Source organism: Numenius arquata, chromosome 18 (assembly GCF_964106895.1).
Source record: "Numenius arquata chromosome 18, bNumArq3.hap1.1, whole genome shotgun sequence".
Lineage (NCBI taxonomy): Eukaryota > Metazoa > Chordata > Aves > Charadriiformes > Scolopacidae > Numenius > Numenius arquata.
This window is the reverse complement of record NC_133593.1, coordinates 5356083-5378235: the sequence shown is the minus strand read 5'-3', so window position 1 is coordinate 5378235 and position 22153 is coordinate 5356083. Positions and strand designations below refer to the sequence as shown.

The window sequence follows — 22153 nt, the reverse complement described above, 5'->3', positions numbered from 1 at the left end:
TGCATCAATTGCTTACCCATTTCCCTCTGCAAATCTCGAGGGCTCTTCTCACTTTATAGAAGCTCTGGCTCCTGGGTGACTTGGACTTGAGCCTCACAATGCAGGAAAGAAGAGTGAAGAATTTATCTGCCAATCTTCTCGAAGCGTGGTTACCAGTGATCTCCTTCCCAGAGCAGCTCTGGGAAGGAGCTTTCTTCAGCCTCATGAGCAATGACCCTGTGGTCCATCCCTTTGGAAGGATCCCCTGCTGCCCATCTGCTTTCCTGGCAGAGCAGGAGGTTCAGCTGTGTGCTCTGCTCTATTGTATTTTTATCTTCCGCGGGGAAGTGAAAGCACCCAAGGTGGCTCCTGCGCTTTGTGGTGTGACAATGAAGCCCAAGCTCTTCAGTATCAGTCACTTGCAGGGTCACAGACTGGGGTAGAGAGATGTCCAGGCACTGTGTTGTCTTCTTGGCTGCTCAGTTGGAGGGAAAGAGGGGAGGTCCAACGCCTCTCTGATTTTTGGGAGCAGATCTCTCAAGTTCCTTTTCATTATCTGGTCCTCAAATACCCTCCTTGTCTGCAGCTGGAGAGGGAGCAGCCCTGCTACCAGCCATCATCTGAAGAGGATCATAGGAGCAGAAATGAAGCGAAGGGATGAGATAGGGAAGGAGGAGGAAAATACCTGATAAAGAGCTGTGATGAAGAGGCTGAGTCACAAAAGAAGAAAAAGTCATAAAGAGGAGTGACGGCATCTGATTCAAAGCCCTTTGAAACTGGGGGGGAGGATTTCCACTGTATTCAGTGGGTTTGAATTGGGCTGTAGCATTGATCTGTTGCATCACTTAAGGACGATTGCAAAATTCGGAGCAGCAAAGGGGAAAACACAGCCTTTGAAAGTGATGGAAAGGAAGCCTCTGTGGTCTGGGGAGCTTTTTAAGTGCCGGGAAGAGCTGGTCTCACTTGGCCAGGCTGTCATCACAGCACCAAGCCCTGGGTCCTGCCCGGGGGTTTCTTCAGGGAGCTCAGCTATTTCTAACTGCGGCAGGTAAGAGAGGAGGGAGGTGGGGATGCCTCCCTGTCCTGAGGGTGGAAGACAGCCATGGGTCACTCACAAATCTTTTCAGAAATGTAGACAAAGATTTTAGAGAGGCTGAAGAGAGGGACTGCTGTCTGTGATGCTGGTTTGGGCACGGTGGCAGCTTTTGCATCCCAGCTGGAGAGAATTAGGTTCCCTCCTTAGATAATGAATGACATTGGGCACTTGGCCACCTTAGTCTGCTCTGTGAATTCCTAAGAAGCTGGGCAGGTTTGGTATTATTTTGTGTGTTTTGGGGAGTCCTTTGAGATGGTTGTCTGAATGCACTGTGTATTAACTGCAGCTGATGCACACGAGCCTGCCTCTACCTGAGACAAAGTCCATGGATGGCTTCTCTGTGCCAGCACGTTGGATTTCAAATGTTCCTGCTTTGCTTGTGTGGCTCCAGCTTGCTTTCTCCTCTAGTGACCCCTCATCAGCTTTCATGCTGCTGCTCACCCTTTCCTTCCTAACTCCTGCTGTCAGCTGAATGCCTGACCCTGGCTGCCCATGTGTTCCAAACTAGCTTGAGGTGCAGCTGCCAGTGCTGGGAAGCAGGTTAGGTTAGGAACCTGAAGGGGATGTTTGGTGTCCAAATTCTCTTGATTTCCAAAGGAAGGTGGGTGCCAAACTCTTCCAAGTCTCTTTCAACCTTTCCTTCCTTGTTCCCACATCTTGCAATAACCTCGTAGATGCACAAAATCAAGACTTGATTCTCTTCAACCCAGGGCTGCAGCATGTGCTCAAGTGCTTTTCTTTGCCTTTCTCTGTCTCAGTTTCCCCATCTGGAAAGTGGTGGGGGGTGATAATTCTTGCTTCCTTTGATCTGTACAGCTGTAACTTCTCATACAGCATGGGGGACTTCAAGCTTTGCTGAGCAGAGTTCCTCTGGCTGGAGATTAAGTCGCCTGGAAGGTTTAAGGTGAACTTTGCTGCTGTGTCCCGGTGGTTCCTGACTGCGTTTTCATGCCATGGACCTGTTGGTGCAGCAGTCTGCCATAGGGCAGGTCATCTGCTCTCAGGAAGCTCTGTGACAGAGCAGCAAGAGCAGGGATGACCCATGGGATCAGAGCAGGGTGCTGACAACAGGCTCCACCGATAGACCCCAACAAGAGAACAGGATGAGTCAGACCCAGTATCCAGCCAGGAGGAGATGAGGCTGGAAACAGCTACTTACAACATAGGTCTGAGGTCTACCTAGGAGATAAGTAAAGCTACTAGAAAGCTCTGGCAAGGACTGGGCTCCTTAAATGTAGCTGCTGGACCAGTGGGTTCATAGGTGGGGGTCCCAGGTGGGGCTCATCTGAGCAATTAATCCCTGTTAATATATCCAGGGCCCTGGCACGCAGGAGGGAGCAGTGCAGTGTTGAGTTGTTTCTCTTCTGTTTGTGTCTGATCTGTGCTGTTGAACTTGTCCTTTTTTCTTTTCTTTTTCTAGTGCCCCAAACCTGCCAGTCAAGATGGCCAAGCCTAGCAAGGTGAACCAGGCCCTGGCAGGTAAGGATCCTGGTCTGCTTTACCAGCTCTATCCCTAGGGTTACGTGACCAATTGCTTTACCTTTCTGTGGCACTTACTTGGCTTTGTTAATTTTTAGGAGGTCTGAAATATTACTGGCATTTAGGGTTTTAGGCCCAAAGACTTTTCAGTAAGGCAAAGAGGACAAATTTGGGGGAGAATGGGATGGTCAAACCTTAGTAACTGTTTTTCTTATCAGCGCTGCTCTTGAGGCTCTCAAAATGAGCAGGTTTGTTTGAGGGCTGGGTATTAATTTTCTCCTGTAGGTGTGGATGAGCAAGTACTTGGGGAGAATCACACTGATCAACAGCGCTGGCTGTTGCTTGCTACCTTTTTTTAAAGTCAAGGGGGAAGAGTGGTATGAGATGGCATGTGGGTTTTAATCTGATTTTTTTTTTTTTAAATGTGGTTTATTACAAAAGCTCAGGTGGTCTTTAGCTTAAAAAATGATTGCGATGCCTTGTCTTGGGGAAAGGAGGGGACAGAAGTTGAACCAGACGTTGTCTCCTGTGGCAGCAGAATACAGGTTTGCTCGTTATCATCCAAACCTGTGAACACAATGCTGAATGTACCCGAGGGGTGTCTGGGAGGGATGAAAGTGCTGGTTTTCAATGCTCCTTTTCAGAGTAGTTTTGCCCGTTAAACACAAAATGGCATTGCCTTGAAAATGACAACTCACGCTTGCAGCTTCTGGCAGAAGTGTTTCTGTGCCAGAATCCGTCGGCGTGTTTGCTCTGTGTTGACTCAGCTGGTACCAAACCGTGGGACCCTGGAGTGGTGGTGCCTGGGGACATGGGTGTTCTGCTGAGAGCAGATGTTCTCCGTACCAACACTGACTGTGCATCCAAAATCATATTGTAATGTGGTAACCTGGGGTAGATGAGTGGAAAAGACCTGATGTATGGTATTTTCTGGGTTTTTCTGTATCCATTTCAGACACTACAGAATACCTATTAACCTTCTCCTTCCTCTGGCTCTTGTCTGTTCATGGTCTGTTGAGGTTATTAGCTCCTTGGACATCAAACTTTGCTCCTGAGCAAGTGGAGACGGTTACGTTCTCACCCTTAGAGAAAATGGTTGCCACCTTATTCCAGGAAAGGTGATGGTGTTTGTTCTCCTCCAAGCATCAGGCTTTACCCTGCCTAAAAATGATTGTTAGGACTGATGTTTCCAGTTGCCTGATGTTATCACCATTGTGAAAACTGTGCCTTGCATGTCTCTGTAACCAAATGGGCACTGTGTAAAGACTAATACTGTCTGTCCTCTGACAGCGTGTAGCCCATCTGTTTCCCCGTTAGCAAATCAGTCTTTGTGGAAATGAGGTGTAAAGTCAAGCTCAGACCTCATCTAGGTGGATGACCTGAGCAGAAGAACTCCCTTTGCTTATAAAAGCTCTGAATTTCATCCCCTGGCTATTAACACTGACTGTGTAATTAGGTACTTAATCACATAAAGGTAAATACAGCAAAGAGCTAAGAGCCCTGGTGAATCTAGGCTGTGTTCATGTTGTTAACCGTGATCTTGTTCTACGTGTGCAAGTCATCCACTGTTAATTTGGAAGAGGTGAATATACATGGTCCATTTATGGCTTGTAGGGCCATGTTTAGATAGAAAAGGCTGCAGGAGAGCTCAGTAGAATAAGCCATTTACGACCATTTAATAAAATAAAATGAAAAGGTTAAGCTTGTAATTGGTATCTCTGTTGTTGGAGGCTGGAGGTGCAAAAGAGGGAATAGTTATTCATTTTAATAATCTTTAGCTCTCCAGGAAGCAGCTAGCAAGAGGACTGCTGAGTTTCAGGGGAGGGCAGAGCTGCATGGGCTGGGCTGAGGGTGGTCAGCACAGAAGCCACCAGCATCTCCTTCAGATCCAGGACACGGCTTTGATGGGCGCTGTGCTGCCTTCTGCCAAGCGTAACAGACCTCAGAGGTGCAAGGGAGGAGAAAAATGTGAATTCGAGTCTCTCTTTAAAACCACACAGAAGCAGAGGAAAGATCCGGACAAGTTAATTAGCAAGCAAAAGGAAAATAAATCTCTGGGAACATTTCTGGTAAAAAGCAAGCAGCGGAGTTCTGGTAAAAAGGCCAAATTTTATTGAAACGTTAATTGGCTGGGTCTTTAGGGACACCTTCTTCCCCTCTATGCTTTGCGCTCTGTTTCCAGAGCCTCTTCTGGGAAGTGGTATTTTGTTCATATTTAACAGAATCACAGAATTTAAAATCCTGCAGATGGTGTTTGAGTTACTTATTATTCAGGTTATTCTCTAACACACAGACTGGGTCCCTTTTCTTCCTCTGGTCCCTGCTGCTCAACTGCTTCCTTCACCATCAGGGTGGAAAGGTAGGGGACCCGAGTGCTCTGTGGTGACATCGGGGAGAGGGCAGTTTCAGATGGGAACTGAAGGTTTTATTCTGGGAAGTGTGTCCAGAAGTCTCGGAACCGCTGATCTCCATCCCGAGGTGCCTCTCGGCAGCTTTGGCTCTGGTTTGAAGCAGGAGAGATAAAACGTCTGAATTTTGTGGGTGATCTCAAGAAATGCTGCAGGTGCATCTTTTGGATGCAGAGGGAAGTTCTGGTGGATGAAGAAGAGATGGGCGATTCTGCGGGTGCGAGTGAGAAGCTGGGTTTTTTGTGTGGTGAGCCCCTGGGGTTTTGAGTGAGGGATTTGTAACGCTCTCAACCCCATGTCTTCTAGAAGCATCACTTGGGATCCCAGAAATCATGAAGCTGACTTAAAAACCATGTTTTGTACAAAAAAAATAATTAAATTTTTTTTTCTTGCTTTCTGTTATTTTAATACTTCAAGGTGCATGTGGAAGCTTGTCTATTAAGCTTTTTCTTTCCCCCTGAGTATTTGGTTAGTATGGTGGAATGCCACAGCAGAGGTCGAAGCAGACTGTTGAACCACATTGTTGGTATTTAAGGATCAGGTGGACTAACATCTCTAGGGAATGACAGAGTTTAGCTGGTGTGTCTTGGGGCTGGGGGGTGGACTAGGCGGTCATATGAAGGCCCCATCTAATACTATTTTTAAGATGAAGGCTGGAAATTAGCTTTTTTGTTCAATGAAACCAAGTGTTTCTTGTTTGCGTGATTCCTAGAGCTGGGTGTTCGGGAACATACTAACCATAATAATTTTGCTGGTGGATATAATCGTACGAATTAGCAATGGTTTTCTGAGATCTTATGGTATTTGAAGGTAAGCTCTGCCCTTTCGCTTCTACCTGCTTAAATCCAGGACTGGAACCAAAGGCACAGCAGTCTGAGGTCTGTGCAAACACGGATCGGTAGCCGGGGCCGGTGACCAGAGGGACGCGTAGGGCTGGGTGTGTGAGCGAGCATGTGGTCAAGGCTCATTACGCTACGTAAGGGTGTTTTTCCCATTCTCAGCTTCTGCACAGGATATTGCAAAAGTCCCTTATTTACACGGCAGGCTGAAAAAAGCTGGTGGATGTTGTCATAGCTCCAGTGAAAATAATTTTACCCCACAGAGTTGGTAACGTTGTACTTTTGGCCAAATAGATGCTTTGAGCAAGAGAAAAGAGACAGTTCTCTGAGTCAGGATGTTGCACACTCAGAGGATCGGATGAGATGCCAAAGGATGCTTTGCAAGGCTTTTTTTTCTCTTCTCTCCTGCAGTCCTTGCAGGGAAGAAACCCAGGGAAGAAATGGGAAGTGTGAACACATAAAATAATATTTTTTTCAAGCTCCTGGGATAGCTCGTGAGCAGCAGGAATTCTTGCAGGGATGCATGGTGTCCAAAGCAGTCTTGGTCTGGGCAAGTTTGTCTTGTTGCAGCTTGGCCCTTGCAGTGAGAATATATCCAGGTCCAGGGCCACATTTACTCCTGACATAACTCCAGGGTTGCCTACAACAAATTCTGAATTCTAAATTGTTCTGTCCACAGGTCAGAATTGGGGAATCTCTCTGCAGATGTGTTGAGTGTCTCTGTATTTTTCTGGCACTTCGTATGAACACACCCCCCCACATAAGGCTTGGATCAGAGGAGATCCCTTACTGGGGGCTCTTGTCACCGAGCTTGTGGGAGGATTGTTAGATGCTGAGATTTCCAGTATTGTATTAGAACTTTAAAGGAAACGTTGCTGCTGGGTTTTGAGATGAGCCAGAAGAGCAGTGTAACACCAGAACATCCCTTTTTTTGAATGCTCTCTTGATTTGAATCTGCAGAAGATGATTCATTGTGTGTTTCTCCAAAGGCAGCAGAAGGTAAAAGAGGAAAATTATCTTTTCTTGGCCAATTTAAGATTGTCCATGGGAGAACATTTGGTTGGGATAATTCTCCTGGTCCCGAGTCTCCCTGTGCTGTGTATCTGTGTGGAGTTGTAGATATGTTTGCAGCTTATAAAAGGAAAGAAAGTTTCTGGAATAAATGTATATTTTCTTTGTGATGATTCATGCTGCTGGCAGGCATTTTTGACCATGTTATTCCAGGTATGAGAGAGGCTGTGTCAGAAGGTAACTGACCTCAGCAGAGGTTCTGTGGCTCGTGCTCTTCACTTAATCTGATTTTTAAAGGCAACATCTTGTCCTCTGCCATTAAAAGTCTGAAGTTGGTTGTTCAGCCTCTGCTTCTATCGTGCTTTCTTTTTTTTTTTTAAATGAGCTCTGCATGTTAATGTTAATGAGATGATATTGATCTCTTAAGAAGAAAGCATTAATTTTGCATTTGCCTATCAGTCAGCTGTGTGTGGGTGGTGATAATCCCTGTTAGTCTTTGGACTTGCTTTTCAAATGTCAGTCTTTGCAATCAGTGCTGTCGCACTGCTTAGAAGCAGGTTTTTTGGAGACAACTTTGCTGATTCTGGGGAACAGCGTTTTGCAGCCTCGGTGGGGTCAGGCTGTCTGAGATGATGTCCCCCAGCTGTGGGGAGGTCCAGCATCTTGCCTGTTTCTCAAGAATGCTGTTGTTTTTCTGGGGGTATCTCCAACTGTCCTTTAACCTGCTGAAAGGGGAGAGGACCTGCCCGCTGCCCATGCAGCGACAGCTTTGGTGCTGTTGCTGTGTTTCAGGCATTAAGTTGTACTCACTCAAAAAACAAGTAGCTTTTGTTATGGGAACATTTATGCCTTTCCTTAAGGCTCCATGGCAGTAGTGAAGGACTGCTGGCTTAGGCCGGGGCTGAGAGCACCCAATAGTCTTGCAGTATTTAGTTCAAGACTTAAAGGAAGTTATTTTGGTTGTGAAATGCCTGGAGCCGATGTTCAGCTAGAGACCTGCTGGCTTGTAGCAGCGTCAGGGACTCTCCTCGTCTGTGCCTGCTGGGAACAGCCCGGTGCTGTCATAGGGTGAGGGGTACTAACTCAGCACTTGCATGCTTTGAAGGTCCTCCTCTGGCCCTGCAGCTCCTGGGAACTGGGGGGGCTACACCTCAGATCAACATCAACAACGGTGGTACCTAATGGGGGTCATCCATGGCTGCCTGGTTTGGTGTTACCTATTTCCATTTGGAAGCGTGTGGTTTCACCATGCGTTGGGCGGCTTGGTCTTCTGACCAGAGCAGCTCTGCCAAAGGTTCTTGGGTAACCCTGGGGAAATGACTTCATCCCTCTGTGCCCGTCTCCTCGCCTTGTGAAACCCTTTCTGTCTGTCTTTGGTCCTCAGATGAGAAAGTTTTAGTAAAAGCATCTGACTTTGTGTCTCAAGAACCTGGACAGGTTCTGGAATATTTATTGGACCTGAAATGAAGGAGGCAGAACACACGGTTGGCACTGTGGGTAGTTCTGCTTTTGGGGAATTGACATAAGCTTTGCACAAGGGGCTTTCTCATCACAAGCAGGTTCTTGACTGGTTGCATATTTGAGGCAGAAAATAGTCTTACCACTTGCACGCAAAACTGCCTGATGCTGCCCGTCATAACTCGATTTTCAGTCATGTGTGGGCAAGGTACCTCATTTTTGTCCTGACGAATGTGCTCTTCTGTCTTCCTTTCCCAACCTGTCTGAGTAGAGGCTTGGAAAAAGAAAATCCTTAGAAATCTCAGCTTTGGCTGTGAATTCCTGTGCAGGATGCTGGCAAGATTTTTCCACAGTGATAGGATGTGGTTTTACATGGTGTACTCTCAGAGGCAACTTTGAGGGAAACACTGGTTTTTAGGTTGTTTGCTGTTGGTTTGCAACCAGAAGCATCCTATTTATTTTTTTTTTTTTTTTAGTTCTGGCAGTGGCTGTTGCAGGTGGGAAGTTGCTTCTTGGGAAAGCGAAGGCAGGTGTTTTCGTGAATGTAAGTTTAACAGCAATGTGCTACCTTTAGAAATGTTATGACTTGTAGCTGGCCTGTATTTCACAGGCAAACATCACATTAGATCAGCATGATCAGTCCTGTAGCTCTCCGTGTGCCAGTTTTACCTTCAGGGAACGGCTGTCCTTTTTAATGATTCATTCGCTGGGTGTCGTTTGTTAAAGCTAATACGGCTGGCTGGGGTGGGGGAGGGCGAGAATTGCATTGCAGCTGGGGGTGCCAGGAGAAAAACAGGGTGCCAAGGTGTGGGGTGACCGTGGGGCTGCCACCATGGGGCTCATCTGGCAGAGGACTCAGTGGGGCAGCTCCAGCCCATGGTCGGCCCTGCACTGCTGTGGTGTTTGAAGGTGGTTGAGCTGCTCTCTGGGGATCGGTTTGATGTGACACCTTTGAAACATGTAGCTTTAGGAACAGAGTAGCTGAGCAGGACCTTTAGGGGTTACGGGTGATGCCCCTCATCCTTCATGTCCCCAGGGTCAGGGCTGTGGTGAGCACGGGGACTTTGCATCGCAGCAGAGTCAGTGCCTGAGGAGTCCTAGAGCCAAGGCAAAGAGGAAGGTCCTGCTCACACACCAGCTCAGAAGGTCACGGGTGAGACTTATGCCCATGTTTCCCCACTTTAATTTGCCTCCCTCTGAAAGCCTCTGGATCCTGTCCTTGTGCTGACTCCAACCCCATTGCCTCTCAGATGTTTTATGTCCTCTGAATCAAGGGCTTTTGGGTTTTGTTTTATTTTATCTTTTTTTAAATTTTCTTTGAGAGATTAAAGTTTTTTTTTTTAATGAATGTGTTTCCCCGTTGTTTCCTTCCTGCATGTTGATCTCGTACCCGCTGTAGGCATGACGGCTATTCTGATGTCAGCCGCCGGACTCCCCGTGCACCTCACCTGTGTGCCGCAAGCTGCCACCACCCATAAAGCCACTAAAAAACACAGCTCAGTTAAGGAGGGGAGGAGAGTGTCCAAGAAAGGTAGTTCCTGCTCAAACTCTGATATTTGCTTCCATCTCCTTCTCTTTATCTCTCTGCACTTGTTCTGCCTCCCTCTTTTCCTCTTGTCTCTCCCCTTACCCTCTTGGCTCTTCTGATTTGACTGATGATGTTCGTCCCACCAAGGGGAGAAGCAGGGCACGTCTCCTCTGGCCTGCATGGTCTCTGACAGGCTGTAAAATAAGATGAAGTAGACCCTGTCCTGTGGTAGCTCTGCCCGTCTCCATCAGTCCTAGAAGCTGGAGCAGCCCAGTTGTTCTCTGAGCGTGTCAGAGACTTCTGCAGCCTCTTCCATGGTCTCACTAGACCCTTTTTGGGAGCCCTGGGCATCCACATACCAGGACCTTCTCTCACTCATTGGTGGGACAAGTCTGGGAGCTGAGGGGCCATCAAGGCAAGCATTTAATCCTTGCATGTTCTCAAAAGAAGGTCTGCTTGTGAGCTATGCTTGTCACGGTTGAGTCATAAGATGAGAAGGATCTTCCAGACAAGCAGGCTCCTGAGTCATGCAGGGCTTTCAAGGTTCAATTGCAGAGGATTTTTTCTTTCCACCTCTGTCTGGGGTGGAAGGGTGTGGAGTGGAGCTCTCTCAGGTGGATGTGCCCTGGCAGGAAGGGCTGGGTTAACCTAGCTCTCCTGCCAAGCTGAGCCACCTCCAGGGCAGTGCCTTCATTTCTCCTCTTCATATCTCACTGGCATCCCACACCCTCACCCTTACTGGGTCTGTGGGCTCCCAGTTTAGAGCCTGGGTCCCATCTTTGTGTGGCAGCCCTAGGACTCTGCAGGGGTAGGTGTGAATCCAGCCTGGTGGAGCTGTAGATGTTGTTTACCAACCCCAGCACAGGTATCCTGACCACCACCAAACCTCAAGTGCTTCCCTCTTCAGATAAATGAAGGAGTTCTAGAGGTGGGTGGTTGTTCAACATGGTGATGCTTGTGTTTTAAGGGAGAGCCCTGAGGTGGAGGGGAGGAGGCATCTGGCTGTCTTGGGGGGGTTTTCTTGTTGCCAGTGTCTCTCTCCTTGGAGTCCGTGCATGCAGTGAGGAGGCTTGATTGGGAAGTGAGGTCCAAGCCCATCCGAAGGAAGCAGGAAGGGTGGTAGAAGGAAAATAGAAATTAAATGCAGAGGAAGGTGTCTTGCAGAAATGCATTATGGAGGGAGCTAGAAGGAGGAGATGCAAATGGCGAGAAGGAGGGAGAGAGAGCAAATGTGGAGTAGGATGTGTGATAGAGGGGGAGGAGAAAGCAGGGGGGCGGCAGGAGAAGCAGTGAAGAACAGGAGGAGCAAAGGGAAATGGGTGGTGAAGGAGAGGACAGAGCGGAGGTGGGTGCCAGAGGGGCTGGATGAGGATCTTACTCTCTGCAGGGCCAGCTGACAAGGGAATGGGGCGACACAGCTCCTGGAGCTTCCCTCCCGGTGCTGGCAGTGTCCATGCAGCCCTCAACAGCCGGGGATGAGGGCTGGGTGGTGGGGACACGCCAGGAACAGTGCCAAAATGGAGCTGCGGAGAGGCCAGACCCTCCCACAGAGGCATTGCCTTGCCCCTGTTGCTGGAGGAGCCCCAAAAACAGAGTCCAGGGCTGCCATTGGTGTTGGTCACCTGCCGCTGGTTAATGACACAAAACTAGCTGTATTTAGAGCACGGGGTGGCCACAAACACACAGCCTCTGCAGTCCCCTCGCTCCATGGTGCGGCTGGCAGCTGCCTTCTCCTCGGTGGGGTCTGTGGGTACCAGGCTCTGCACCGCTCGCAGCATCCAGCTCTGCCTGGCACAGAGGAGATGCAGGTGCGGGCAACCAGGATGCTCCTAAGAGCATGATGTTAACGGGAGGGTATGTCTTGAGCAGGGTGGGGGGAGAGCAGCAAGGCGGAGCGTGAAATGGGGAGGGTGGGAGGTGGGCTGGGGGCACAGAGCAGCACATGCCACGTTGGGTATCTGCCAGGGGAGCAGAGGGGTGGCTGCCTCTTCCTCCATGAGATGCTGGTCCCTCGGCTCTTGCTGCAGCACCCGGGAGCACGTGTGTGTGTCCTGGGGTGTGCTGGGGCAGGGCTGGCTCCAGCCTCGGCCCCTGGGGGTGTCTGGGCAACTGGCTCAGCCCCAGGACTGTGCCTGGTTGCCAGCCCAGAGAGCCAGGCTGCCATCTCCCTGCCAGCTCACCAATGCCACCTGCTGGGGCCAGGACGTGTCTGGGGAGCAGAGAGGGTTCACCAGCAGGAGGGACACGAGGGTAGGAGGGCATCCATGATGGGGGCACCAAGCAGCTCCTTGTCCTATCTGGCATGGCAGAATTTGATCTATCCTGCTGCAGAGGAGGAACTCTGTCAGCTCTGTCCTTCCCAACACTGACCTGTGAGAAGGAGGTGCCTTTCTCTGCTTCGGTTTGCTAAAATCCTCCCTCTCGTTTTAGAAAGCGAGATCCCCTTTGCCGGGGTCAGGGAGGCTGTCTTGCAGAGTGCACAACTCCTGGGGTGAAGAGAGTGCTCAGTGTCCCCCGGGAACAAGCTGTGTTTGTGCAACACCCCTCCTGGTTTAGGAACACTGTTCTGCAGTGAACGTGAGCCTGACTTTTGGTCAAACTATTGTGGTTTTTTTTTTTCCCTTTACAGACCCTGAAGCTGCCAACAGGCAGAGCTGAGCCTGGTTTTTGCCCTGAATTTCTGCATTGTGTGCCCTTTCCCCTCCCACACCCCTCTAGGATTTTCCATTTTGGAGAGCTGTAGTGAACGCCGTGCATCCAGGAACGGGTCCATCAGGGTGCTGACTACAACCAGCTGCTGCCCAAATAGGTGGTGGTGGGTGCAGGGAACCCCTGCCGAGACCCTTCTTGCTCCTTCCTGCTGCTGCAAACCCTGGCTGCACGTGAGTCGAGGAATTGCAGCCAGCCTGGTGAATAGCTGGGTTATGTTAAACAAAGGTGCTAATTAGTCAGGACTCGTTAATGTTGTTGTTCTGGCAGTGATGTCTCTGGTGCAGACGAGCGCTGCACTGTGGGTGCTGCAGGTCTCAGGGAAGTCCTAGTTTCAGGGCAGACCCCTCTGGCTGTCCAGGAGGGAGGAGAGCAGCGTGTCTGGCTCTTCCCCCGAGCACTGCCGTGCTGCACAGGCATGGAGCCGGCTGCTGCCGAGGGGAACTGAAGGGAAAAGGTGTTGGTCTAGGTCTGGTGTGCCATTTATCCTCTCAGCTGATGGGATCACCCTCCACTTTTTCCCTGGCTTGGAGGGTTCCCTGTGTGTCCTCTCTGGGATGGGCAGACACTGCAGTACAGAGGGAGAGGAGATGAGCAGGATGGGATCTGACTAGGTGAGGGGACTAATTCCAGCTGACTCCACTCCCCATATGTCCATCCATTTGCAGCTGGGACCATGCCAGTGCCTATGGGATGGGTGGAACTGGCAAGCCCTTGGATTTCGGGGAGCTTGCTGTTCCCAGGGGGGACCATCTGCTGAAGGAGATGAGCTGCAATAACAGGGATGCTCTGTGTCAGGACCAGAGCAGCTGGGTCGCTTGGTTATCCTGCTGAAATGCTAAATGTGGAGAAACCCGTTTTAAACACCAAATCTCCTCTCACCTTCCTGATCTCTGGACACCCCTCTTGGGGGCTGAGGGCCTGTAAGTCCAGCCTTTGCAAGTCCAGGGAGCAGAGGTGATCAGACTTGAGTGACTGTTCATGACAGTAACTAGAAACAACCTGTGTCTGGCCTGTGTAGGGTATTAAAAAAAGTCTGATGCTCACCATATGGCTCGTTTTGGGATACAGAAGGAGGCATGTTACTGCTGCAAGCATTTGGTTGCTGAGGAAGGATTCAAAACACATCTGTTAAATGTTGCCCATGGAAAGCCCTTGCTTCAGCAAGCAACTTATTATCTACAGGGAGGAAGGGGAAGCATTAAAAAAAAAATAATCATTATTCCTCTCTTTGTAAATGAAAGAATGGTAAACATTCCTTCACATCCCAGATAAATCAATAGCACAGCGTTGGGCCAGCTGCTGGTAAACAGCGTCGGTCAATTCTGCTGTTGCATTTTCAATCCGCTATTGAATCTTGAAACTCTGGGGACTGAACAGGCCTTGACGATCCCAAGAGATAGGAGAACAAAGATTTGGAGGCAAACACTTTTATGGAGCAAATAGTCCTGTAAGGAAGTGATTCATGTCCTGAAGCACATGTGGCTCGTGCCGTGGCGGGTGCTGTGCTCACCGTCCTGCTTCTGGTTCCCTTCTCTGCTGCTGGGATGGGGCCTGACAGATGTCTGCCCAAGGAAGAGCCTTCCTTCAGAGGCAAGGAAGGCTGTGTGGGCTTCGCTACCCTGGCTGAAACCAAGTTCTCAGCATCGAAAGGCTTATTTAGGACTGGATGTTTGAGCACTTGCAGCTGGGACAGAGTTTTGTAAAGCATCTGGGCTCTCCAGCCCTTTCTCTCTCCAGACAACCTTGGTGGATCTAAATGCATCAGAGCATTATCACAGCAAACTTACAGGAACAGATCAGAGATGCCACCGTGCAAAACCATCGGGCATGGGTTTCCTAAGGATGGACGAGGGCTGCATCACCCTCTTCTGCCTGTCTGGTTGCCCCCAGCTCCATCCTAATGCCAGCTGATGAGGTGGTGTAATGCCATTTGCTTTGCCCAAAATCCCTGCTGTACCCCACAGACTCTGCAAAGAGCTTTCTTGGCCTCATTCTCACCCATCTCTGCACTGAGATTTGTCTCCTTTCATTGATTTGGTTTGACTGAGCCTGGCCAGTTCTCGGGCAAGTCATGTCTTCGTTTCTCTGCGCTGCTACAGAGGAAGGAAAGTCAGCAGCAAGAGAAATGCAGAACAGGGGCTGTGGGGAAAGGGCGTCCTCCGCTGTCCTGAACGAGATGAATTGCTGTGAAGCTGCTCAGATCTGCTGTGCAGGTGGGAGCAGGTGAGCTGGGACTTCTGCCAAGGACTGGGCAGGTGTCGCCGCTGGTGTAACACACCCACTCTCCTCGCTGTCTTCACCACCTTGTCTGCACATCTTTTTGGCATTGCTTTCTCCAGCCTGTAGCCAGAGGAGACAAGAAGGTCACTTCAACAAGAGCCACTTGGAAAACGCAGTCCAGGTGGAGAAGGATTTGGTGGTCAGTCTGGCAGGTACACAGGATCCTCGGGAATGAGGACGTGGTGGTCATCATGATGTGCTGCGTGTGAGGAAGGTCCCAGCAGAGAAGACTCCTGGACCCATTTCTCCCTTTTGGAAAAGACAAGATGAGGAGCCGTGTTCCCTGTGAGATCTGGTGGTCAGGTCTTGAAGCAGCCCCTGGTGCTGCTGAGCTCTTTGCCTGAGAGCTGGAAGGTTGGGGCTTGCCCATGCTGTCTCCTGCTCTTCTTGTGGCAGTTCTTGGAAATGTTTTTCCAGGCAATCAGTGGGAGCATCCCTTCACCTTGTGGGCTCCTTTTCTTGCTCTGTGTGCTCAGTCATACCTTCCTCCCGCTACCACTGCCAGAAATCATGTGTTTCAGGATGGCCGGGAATCCCTTTCTGAAAATAACTCATCTTAATGACTGTGTCTTCATTTAGGAGAGTCCAACTCTCAGTTCATCGGTCTTTCTTAGCTAAATGATTTCTCCACCCACATTAGCTCTCTGCCTCACTCTCTTCTGTGCCCCTGAGCTGGTTTGTCTGCAGTGAGAAGGCGTCTCTTCCCTGGCTGTTGTCTGTGCCATGGGGCAACCTTCTGCTCTCTCTCAAGGTGCCCCCAGAGCATTAGCTGCTTGCAGAGCTGGCATTCATGGGAACAAGGTGCTCCTGAGTGATACAGGATCTGTGCCATCCAGGTCTTTGCTTGTTCAATGACACCTGTGGCATCTGAGCACTCCTTCCCTTCTGCTTCACTATGTTTGCCTCTACCGTGAAAAGTGGTTATCCAGAAAATAGCACCCACTCCTTCCTCCTGGTGACAGAGCCTGCTTTTTTTTTGGGTGGCAGAACAGCTCAGTGCTGGCTCCAGGGTGGCTGTCTCTTGATGCACAGCTTTTTCAACCACAGAGGCAATGCTTGTGAACCCTCCATCTTCCTTGCAAGCACCAAAGTGGATGGGGAGAGCTGAAGATGGATGTCATACAGCTACACCCGCAGCTCAGATGCCCCACAGTTGCATGTGGTGATGCTCTGTGTCCACCTGGGAGTGTGGAGTTTGGATGAGCAGTACTCTGTGCTAAAATACAGCTGATGTCCTATGGTGCCTTAAAAATGAGCTCGGGAGCAGAGCTCTGTGGGGCAGTGTTGGAGTACAACTCCCTCATGAGGCCCTGGGCTGCCGGGCATGGATGCCTGTGACCTGCCTGGCTGCTGCTACCATTTCCCTTGCTCCCTGAATCACCCTGGTGGCTTGGCTGGCTGGGATGGAGGAGAACAGAGAAGGAAGAGCTATGCCTTTGCCAGCCTGTTCTTCACAGCACTGCTTTTCCCTGATAATCTACTTCCCCCAGAAGTAGATTTGGGAAGGAAGGGCGAGGTTCCCCCCCATGCCAAGTGGCAGGTCTCTCTTTTACATCCTGCCAGGTGGAGTCATAACGTCACTTGTGCAAATGTTTCCTTTCATAGGCTGGTGGAAGAGCTTGGTAGCCTCCATGATGGGCCTGATGACCGGTAAGGGGCTCATCTCCTCTCACCCGGCGCTGGCCACCGTGCAGAGGTAGCTTAAGCTAAGCCTTGTTGGGCAGCTCCAAAAGGATAGGCTGGGAGTTGAGGTGATGCTGATGCTTTCAGCGGTAACTTGCTCCGGGTGTTGTGTGATGTTTGTTGCTTAATCCCGTAACGCCTCCAAGGGGACCAGGCTGCCAGTGCTGGTGGGCTCCTTGGATGCCTGGGGAGCAGTTGGGAAAACATATTTCCAACTATATTTAGGAAAATGCGGAAGTTTCACTGCCACGTGCTGCAAATAGGGTACCTGCTTTGTTTTACATGCCCTGTGACTTGTGTCATGTCTTGCTGGATGTGAGTATGTGGAAGTTTGGGAGAAAAGCTGCTATTTCCCACTAAGGATGTGAGGTTCGTGCTGCCATACTCAAAACAGGACCCAAAGCTTAGTGTATTGTGTGTCTCTCCTCAGGTGCCAGCTGCAGGGTGTGAGAAGGTCCCACATCAGCTGGGACCATGTGGGAATGCCTTTTCTCCTTCAACAACACAGATGATACAATCCTCTATCCCAGTGAGACCACAGAGTCTTTGGGTTGAGTTTGATCTGAGCTGGCTTCTGCTGTGCAAAAGAAAGTCCTGGCTGGTGTCACTTGGGGTGCGTGGGGAGAACTGGAGCACAGCAGCTACAGGCAGACCCCTGGGTGTACGGCACAGGGCACCAACATCTGCCAGTGGGTTTTCCTGTCTGTGGCGCTCACGGTCCTAGCGGTAGCCATTTCTGATAGCAAAGCCTCTGTGGGGCTTGTAGGGATCAGCTGGAGCAGCCTCTTCTCCCCCTCTAACCCTGACCTTTCTCCTTGGCGTCCTGGCCAGTGACTTGCTTGTCCCCCTTCTCTCTAGCTCACCCTGCACATGTCCGTCATATCTCACAGCATACCTGATTTCTTCTCCTCTCTTTTTCTTGTCTCTCCTTGTGCAGCGACACCAACCGAGCCAGAAGCAGTGGTGAAGAAGTACCTGGAAGAGGTGAAGGGCTCTCCTGCTGACGAGGTGAGAGGACAGTGGCTTCACTCCAACTTGCTCAGTGGCCTGTTCACTGGGGTGCTGTGAAAAGCCCAGCGATGCCTGAGGACCATCCTTTCTTGGGCATCCCCTGTGGTAGTTAGTACTGCTTGCAGTGGCACTGTTGATGCTAGGTGGAGAGGCCTCAGCTCTGGCTGAAGCCCACACATGGTAACTGGTGACTCATCCTCATCAGGTGACTGTGACAGAGAAAGCACCGTGTGGGTTAAGTAGCTAATCCTGGTAATGCCTCCCCGTTCTCCTTGGAGCTGGTTGCAAGGCCTGGGATGCAGGAGGGAGTTTGGCTTTGGTCTCCTGTCTGTAGTTTTTGACCTCTGTGAGCACTGAGATCCAAACCCAGCACTGGAGCTGCTGGACATATTCGTACTCATTTCCTTTCTGACTGACACCAGGTCTCTTCCTGTGCTGTCCAGGAGGTGGTGGAGTGGGTTGATACCAACCAGAGAAGGAAACCTGTCTCTGTGCCCTTAAACCTCAAAGGGAAGGATTAGAGTTGAAGGCAAATCTTCCTGAAGCATCTCCTTGATCGCTTCCTTGGTGGGTCAGTCATTGTAATCAGCCTGTGCTCACACTACACGGTGGTTTTCTCCTTTTTGTCTTGGACTCCAGGACTGTATCATCTGCATGGAGAAGCTGTCCTACCCCTCAGGTTACGGTGACGCTTGCGAGGGCAGCACAATCAAGCCAGAGACGGTTGGTCGTCTGACAAACTGCCAGCACTCCTTCCACATGCTCTGCATGCTCGCCATGTACTCCAACGGCAACAAGGTACCGAGCTGGCCCGTCCCCAACTCCCCTGAGCCCTGGTGACTTGGCTGTGGAGCTCTGATGCCCCCTTCTCTCCCCGCAGGATGGGAGTTTGCAGTGCCCCTCTTGTAAAACCATCTACGGAGAGAAAACCGGTACTCAGCCCAAAGGGAAGATGGAGGTCTCCACTTTCCCCCAGTCCCTCCCTGGCCACAAGGACTGTGGGACAATCCAGATCGTGTATCACATCAGCAGAGGCATCCAGGTGAGTGCACAGCAGGAACGGCTGCTGCTGGGTAGCACAACCTGTGAGAGCCTCCCAGAAAAGTACTGGGGTCCAGTACAACAGTACCTGCTGGCAGCCCATCGCTGAGCTGCCAAAGGTCCCTGGAGCCAGCACCTGCACTGGCACTTCAATGGATGGGCAACTTGAGTCTCCTCCATGAAAGATCTTTTCCCACTTTAAGAGTGGCCCCAGGGTCTACAACAGCCTTTTACCTGCAGTAAAGACTAATGTCTGCATGAAGCAGAGAGGAGACTTGTCTCATGCTCACAAGGTGGGAGAGATCCCAATATCTGGTTTCACAACCTACATCTGAGGTTTCGGTGGTTGCAGTGAGCTTGCAAAGGTTTGAGCTGGGTGGTCTTTCTAGGGTGTCATCAGACCACATGGAAAAAGCTGTGGTTTGGGACTGTCTCCCACCAGAATTTAAGTAATGTGAGGAGCTGGCTTTGTATCCCAGCAGGAGGTGGCTCTTGGGGGACCTGTGGTACTTGCGTGTCCCATAAGAACAAGTCAAATTAACTCACGCTCGTGATCAGCAACACGTGCATGGAAGAGCTGTTTTGGGATGGGTCTATGTCAAATCCTGCTGCTGAGCGATTGTCTAACATATGAAGTGGACGTGTCTGTGCCAAATATGTCTTATCTATTGCAGGGCCCTGAGCACCCCAACCCGGGGATGCCTTACACGGCAAGAGGCTTCCCTCGCTATTGTTATCTGCCGGACAACGAGAAGGGCAGGAAGGTAAATATCACACCCTGATGATGTGATCCTTCTCAGGCTGGCTCTTGGCCCTGTGTCCGTGGATTTGGCACAACAGGGTCACTTTTGGGAGCTGTCCCCATGATGCCAACTGGCTATTCTTGGTACTGGCCCATGCTGTTTCTTCTTTAGGTGTATTTGTAACCCCTCTACCTGTGAAGATCTTTGCTACTTCTTCACAGCTTTGACTGTGAAGACTTGTTCTCCTTCATCCCTTTAAACAAAATCCCACCTGATCTTTTGGGAAGACCCTCCTGGCCTGTCTTGGGCTATGTGGTTACAGGGGTTTGCACTGGGTACCATCTGCTGGCTCTTCCCATTCCCTATGGGTGGGTGTGTTTGTCTCAACTTGTGCCAGTATTTTTCAAGTCCTGGAAGACCAGCATGTACAGGGAATGGTCTCATCCCATCAGGGTCACCACATGGATAACTAGGAGGTGAGGGGAGATCCTTTCTGATGCTGGTTTGGTTTCTTCCTGCTACAGTGGGGATTTAGGTTGTCGAGCTTTTGACAAGCTGCTTTCATGGCTCAAGTCTCCAAGGTGTTGAAGGCCAGCTTTCTTATTTCTCTTTCCACCTCAAGGTCCTGGAGCTCCTGAGGGTGGCCTGGAAGAGACGCCTGATTTTCACAGTGGGCACCTCCAACACCACCGGCGAGAGCAACACGGTGGTGTGGAACGAGATCCACCACAAGACAGAGATGGACACAAACCTGAGTGGCCACGGCTACCCTGACCCCAACTACCTGGACAATGTGCTGGCGGAGCTGGCTGCCCAGGGCGTCACCGAGGACTGCCTGAGACAATGAGCTGGGGAGGGGACCCGGCTGTGCCCTGCACGCCTCGGGGGGCCACCTAGTGCACTTATTCCTGTTGCCTTAAGTTCTTGTGTCCGACCGCCCGTCACACTGAGCAATAACACTGTATGCGGGAGCCCTGCCTGCTCTCGACAGTCTTTATCTTTTTTTTTTTTTTTTCGGGAGGGAAGGATATTTTTGTAGAAACTGCACTTGTTTCTCCAAGTGGGGTTGATGGCCACATCTGGGACTGGCTGGGAGAGCGGTCCTGAGGTGATAGACCCCCTTGTGAAGGCAGAACCTTGCCCTGGTAATGTCTGGGGGCAGGACGGGCGGTGGGGGGGGTGTCTTGCTCCCGCTAAACCAGCTGGAAAGCAAAGGAGGGGCCTCGCTCCGGCACCGCAGCTCCTCGTCTCTGGGGCATCTCTTCCAGCGAAGCCTCCTCCCTCCTGCCCCTGTATCTCTGCTTGGTCGTTAATAAACACTTCATTTCCACAGACCCTCGCTGCTGCCTCATGGCTTGGGGTGCTTCCCTCCCTTGTGGCCTGCTCTGGAGGATCATGAGGATCAATCCAGCTGGGAGAGAGGAGGGAAAGCTCAGCTCTGTTGGAGGGACATAAATCGCTGTGGGAACAGGACCCTGGTGCTGGTCCCAAGGCTCAGGGGTTGCAGCCTGGTGGTTTGTGGCCATGGTGCCAGCAGAGGTGACCCAGTAGGACCTGGCAGTGTCCATCCTGGGGGAAACTGCAGCTCCCTGTTCTTGCTGCTAGCTTCCATCCCTGCTCCCATCATCCTGAAGCCCTTCTGGCAGGACCTGCCCCTCTTTCTCCCTCTCTCAGGTGAAAAGGCAGCAGTTTGGGGCTGTTTGTGCCCGATGTGGCCTCTGGAGGGAGGAGGCTGTTTAACTGCTTTGTGTGGCTGCTGCAGGGACCGCTGGTGCCACCAGCTGGTGAGGGGCCACCTTCCCGGCTCTGCTGCCGCCTGGGCCGTGGTGGCAGCGATGCAAGGCATGTTCCTGCACCGTGAGCTCTGCCTGCTTCCAGTGCTGGCACCCTGCGGGAGGGATATTGCCCCAGTCCTGGTGTCTTTGCTGCTTGTTGTCCCCAGGCTTGTTGTCACCTGGTAGCTGGTTTTTCTAAGAGCTGTTTCTGTCTCTCTGTGGCCATCAGCCCCAGCTGCAAGTCCTCGGAGCTCAGCCCACATTAAATCCCTTTGGCACAAAAGAGCCCCTGGTGCCATCTGCCATCTCACCTCCTTCCTGGGGGCTCCAGGATGTGGCTGTGCTTCGTGGTAGCTGGATCAGTGTCCTTTTGGGACCAGCATGTCCTGGATCAGCAGAGCGGCAATATTCTTTCCATCAAGCCAATATGAAAATTAAAGGTTTTTAGGAGCCAGCAAGGGCTGGTGCTTTGTCCTCGCAGTCTCCTGACTTTAGGGAGAAAACCCTCAACCACCCAGCGAAGTCAGGGTGCTGCAAGAGTGGGAGCTCTGTGGGAGCAGCAGGTACGTGTTTGTGTTGCTGAGCCCTACAGAAAGGGGCTGTGTCTGCTCCTCTCCCGCCCTGGTTGCAAAAGGGAGAGGTTTCAAGTTTAAACCTCAGCTTTCTATCCCCGGCTCATCTTCTCCCAGCAATCAAAACAGTGAATTGAAGCAAAAATTGAGCAGGGTTCACCCAGCCCTGGACAAAGCAAGAATTTCTTGTTGAGCGTGGCCCGAGGCATCTTCAGCAGATGTTCCTGCACCTGAATCAGCTGGAGCCTCCCCGCGTCTGGGCAGGTCCGGGGCTGGGGCATCATAGCGTGAGCCTCATCCCTGGCTGTCGCATCCTGAGGACATGAGGCATCTCCTAAAATCCATGCCTGTGTCGGTGCTGAGCCCTGAGACAGCTTAACCCCCCATGGTGGGGGGGGGGGGATGCAGGTGCTTGGGTACTACTGCTCTGCTGGGAGATGCTTCCAAGCAGGTCCCTTCTCCGCCTTGGGCCAGGGGTAGCTGAGGGGGAAGGCTCCAGGGCTGGTATGGGACCATAGCATGACCGTGATGCCCATCA

General features: G+C 51.0%; 1 protein-coding gene across 2 annotated transcripts in view; it reads left to right on the top strand.

Moving 5' to 3' along the window:
* DTX2 (deltex E3 ubiquitin ligase 2) overlaps window positions 1-20603 on the top strand; it is a 31665-nt gene extending 11062 nt beyond the window's left edge. The window contains exons 3-10 of one of the 2 annotated variants that reach the window (XM_074160551.1): window positions 2496-2554; window positions 9670-9801; window positions 16396-16440; window positions 17411-17481; window positions 18124-18282; window positions 18365-18526; window positions 19200-19289; window positions 19891-20603. In XM_074160551.1, the coding sequence (XP_074016652.1) occupies window positions 2496-2554; window positions 9670-9801; window positions 16396-16440; window positions 17411-17481; window positions 18124-18282; window positions 18365-18526; window positions 19200-19289; window positions 19891-20115 (943 nt within the window). In that variant the 3' untranslated portion in view covers window positions 20116-20603. The remainder of the gene's footprint in view (window positions 1-2495; window positions 2555-9669; window positions 9802-16395; window positions 16441-17410; window positions 17482-18123; window positions 18283-18364; window positions 18527-19199; window positions 19290-19890) is intronic. The other variant, XM_074160552.1, reaches the window with a different exon arrangement.
* Window positions 20604-22153: the final 1550 nt, after the last annotated feature.